The sequence below is a fragment of the Triticum urartu genome, chromosome 7, assembly GCF_003073215.2.
Source record: "Triticum urartu cultivar G1812 chromosome 7, Tu2.1, whole genome shotgun sequence".
Taxonomy (NCBI): Eukaryota; Viridiplantae; Streptophyta; class Magnoliopsida; order Poales; family Poaceae; genus Triticum; species Triticum urartu.
This window is the reverse complement of record NC_053028.1, coordinates 101,388,481-101,391,843: the sequence shown is the minus strand read 5'-3', so window position 1 is coordinate 101,391,843 and position 3,363 is coordinate 101,388,481. Positions and strand designations below refer to the sequence as shown.

The following is a 3,363-nucleotide window of genomic DNA, read 5'->3' as shown; positions in this document are numbered from 1 at the left end:
AACCATCTTTGATCAACGAGCTAGTCAAGTAGAGGCATACTAGTGACACTCTGTTTGTCTATGTATTCACACATGTATTATGTTTCCGGTTAATACAATTCTAGCATGAATAATAAACATTTATCATGATATAAGGAAATAAATAATAACTTTATTATTGCCTCTAGGGCATATTTCTGGGCATATTTCCTTCACTTACGCCAAAAATGTCAGGAAGATTTTACTTCATCTTTGGGAGCCTATTGAAACAAAAGGTAACTAACTGCACTAGCAAATAGTAATCTGAAAAGATATCTACATGTTCTCATGGCAAGTCAACATACGCTGCCCTGCTATCCTTTTTAATAATCGAAAAAATGAGTCAGAATGCATGCAGGCGTATTTCGGAGAGCCCATGTCTGATTAGGTTTGCTTCTTGTGTGTTGGATTGGTTTACTTGTTTGCATAGGGAGGGAGAAGGAGTTAAGAGATAAAGAGAAGGCCCAGCACCTCTATTTGCATGTCAAATCTGAAGTGGAGAGCTGTATCAAGTATCTGAAGAGGAGAGAGGAGGATCCCTACAGGAGTACACTGTCCAGTCTTCTATATCAGGCAGCTCATGGTTCTGATGCAGAAATACCCACATTTGAACCCTGAATCTGAGATGATCACTTTTGTCATTAGCTAGGATCCAAACCAATTGTTTATATTGTTCATGTTAATCTTTTATATACATAGTTTTTTAAATTTACCTCAAATTAATTGCAGTTCATTCCAATTAGAAGGGTTGATAAATATTTAAAACTAAGTTCAGAACTGTAAACTTCTATGTGAAGTACATTAGTGGATTTACTAAGCTAGGCAGGGGCTCTCATTCCACTAAATGTTCGTTTGTTAATTTCTACCAGTATATTTGTGCTAAAGGTCAATCAAAGAAACTAAGCACACATTTTCTGTCAACTTTCAGTATGTGAGGATTGATTTTTGAAGGCATGTTATATTCAGACCTAACTTAAATCTTTTGATTACATCTTTACATTCACTATTTTTAGTGAATGCGTGTTGTTGAAACTTTTCAAAAAAATAATCTGATTTTTCTAATTAATGTGAAATGTAGCCCAACTAATATTTGAGAGGTAAATTAATATTTGGTCGTAGAAATTGATATGTACTGCTATTTTTTCTTACTATGTGTTCATGCCTTCCAGTCCAAATAGACAACTTCATAACAATTGTTCTTGCTCTTTAGATCTAAATATGTAGTTTCCTTTACAAATACGATGGAAGTTAAATTGCAAAGATTGCATGAACAAAGACATGTGGTGCTCATCGACGGCGACGAAAACATGGTCACCAGCTTCAGCAAAATCGAATCCCAAGCAGGACAAACTTCACATCCATCCGTACTCTGCTGCCCGTCAATTGTTTAATGCTACACTTCTACTAACACCTTAGTCAAAATTCAGTTTGGCCTGTCAAGCACGTCTCTGGACATGCCCGGCATGGACGACTACCTGCAGCAGGACTCTGTCGCTTGCGCAGTCTGCGCCAAGCTTGGCTGCGCCACTCACCGGCGAAGCATCGCTGAGAGGGTTAGTTAGTTTCCTGCAGCATTTTTGGCGTTTGTCTTTGTTCCACATGTTTGTACTGATTTTTTTTTTTGCTTATGCTATTTAGGAAAGAATAACAAGGATTAGCAAGAGGCTAAGGAGGCTGCAAGACCTTGTGCCCAGCATGGACAAACTAACTAAATCAGTTGAACTGATGCACGCTGTCAATTTTGTCACCACATAGAGATGAAAATTTCACCATGAATCACAGAAGCTCATACTCTCTAAAGTACTAAAACTGACGACTATGTCAAGCCTGATGTATTTTGTGCATGTTTGCAAAGCAAGACTGTGACACTCGAAGAACTATGTCAAGCCACTGTCAATACAATCTTCTTATTTAAATCCCTGAACAGATGGACTCTTATGCGTAAATATCGCCGTTGGCCCAGCGGGCATTGACTCTATTTGATGTTCATCGCTGCGTAGCTTACTCAAGTAAGCTAAATGACCAAAGCTTTCTATATGATGGACCTCTGCCTATGTAGCTTGCCTCATAAAAGCAATGTAAATATGCTATCATGAACTGATCTCATACCTTTCCTAATATTCTTAAAATGCTTGGTTTGATCTCGCCCTTTGTGCCATTGGCGCAACGAGTCATCTAGTTCATGTAAATCGACGTGACAACGTGGAGATCGACCGAGTGGACCTTCTCGTTTGTAATAGAGTTACACGCACATCAGATATGAGCAAACGGCAGAAACTACACGTACCCACCATTGACCCGAATCACCTGGCCGTTAATCCACCCGGCGGCGTCACTACAGAGAAAGCCGACCACCGGCGCCACGTCCGCTGGCTCGCCGATGCGCTTCATGGGGCACTCGCTGGCGACGGCCCTCACGCGCTCCTCGGACTTCCCGGCGAAGAACATGGGCGTGGCCACCGGCCCCGGCGCCACGCTGTTGGCCGTGATGCCAGTTCCGGCGAGCTCCTTGGCCAGCACCTTGGTCATGGCCTCCACGGCGGCCTTCGTCGCCACGTACGCGCCATACCCTGGCCGGAGCGACCCCACGTTCGACGACGAAAAGGTGACTATCCGCCCGCCGCCGCCTCTGACGAGCCGCCGGGCCGCCAGCCGGCAGCACAGGAACGTGCCGCCCGCGTTCACTCCGAAGGCGCGGTCCCACTGCTCCGGCTCGGTGTCCGCGATGGCCGGGTACGCGGCGTCCTGGAACCCGGCGGCCGCCACCACGATGTGGAGGTCGCGCCCGAACGCCGCCTGCGCCTCGTCGAACAGACGCTCCACCTGCACGGGGTCCGACACGTCGGCGCACACCGCGACCGCGCGTGGTCCGGAGCTGCCTGCGGCCGCGTTGAGGGATGCGACCAGCTGGTCCGCGGGTGCCGAGTCGCCGATGTAGCCGACGACGACGCGAGCGCCGAGGGATGCGAGGTGCGCGGTGACAGCGGCGCCAATGCCGCCAGCGCCACCGGTCACGATGGACACGCGGTCGTTGAGCGGCGGCTGGTGGCCGCCCGCAGCTGCCAGGAGGGAGGCGACATCTGCGTGCTGCGGTGGACTGTTCATTGCACTACGGCATGCGAAGCTGCTGCTGCGCCATCTCTCCGATTATAAACTCATGTGTGGGTAAGCGTGGCAGGTGCAAGTGGAACAAATTTGAATTAATGTTTTTTTCTTGCGGAATTTTTTTAATTAATGTTGTCGAGAGAAAATACTAGGTGACTTACTGTATACGTGTTGTCGGCAGTAATTAATCCACTCGTATGGTCGCAGGTAATACACGCACAAATTACAATCCTATCAAAC

The 3,363-nt window shown here is 46.7% G+C and overlaps 1 protein-coding gene across 1 annotated transcript; it reads right to left on the bottom strand.

The window, feature by feature from the left end:
* Window positions 1–1,797: 1,797 nt before the first annotated feature.
* LOC125522248 (NADPH-dependent aldehyde reductase-like protein, chloroplastic) lies at window positions 1,798–3,137 on the bottom strand. Its single transcript, XM_048687328.1, has one exon. The coding sequence runs from the start codon at window positions 3,121–3,123 to the stop codon at window positions 2,296–2,298; it is 828 nt and encodes a 275-aa protein (XP_048543285.1). The 5' UTR covers window positions 3,124–3,137; the 3' UTR covers window positions 1,798–2,295.
* Window positions 3,138–3,363: the final 226 nt, after the last annotated feature.

Coding starts and splice junctions, on each gene's coding strand:
- LOC125522248 (XM_048687328.1), bottom strand. CDS start 3,123: ATGAACAGTCCACCGCAGCACGCAGATGTCGCCTCCCTCCTGGCAGCT.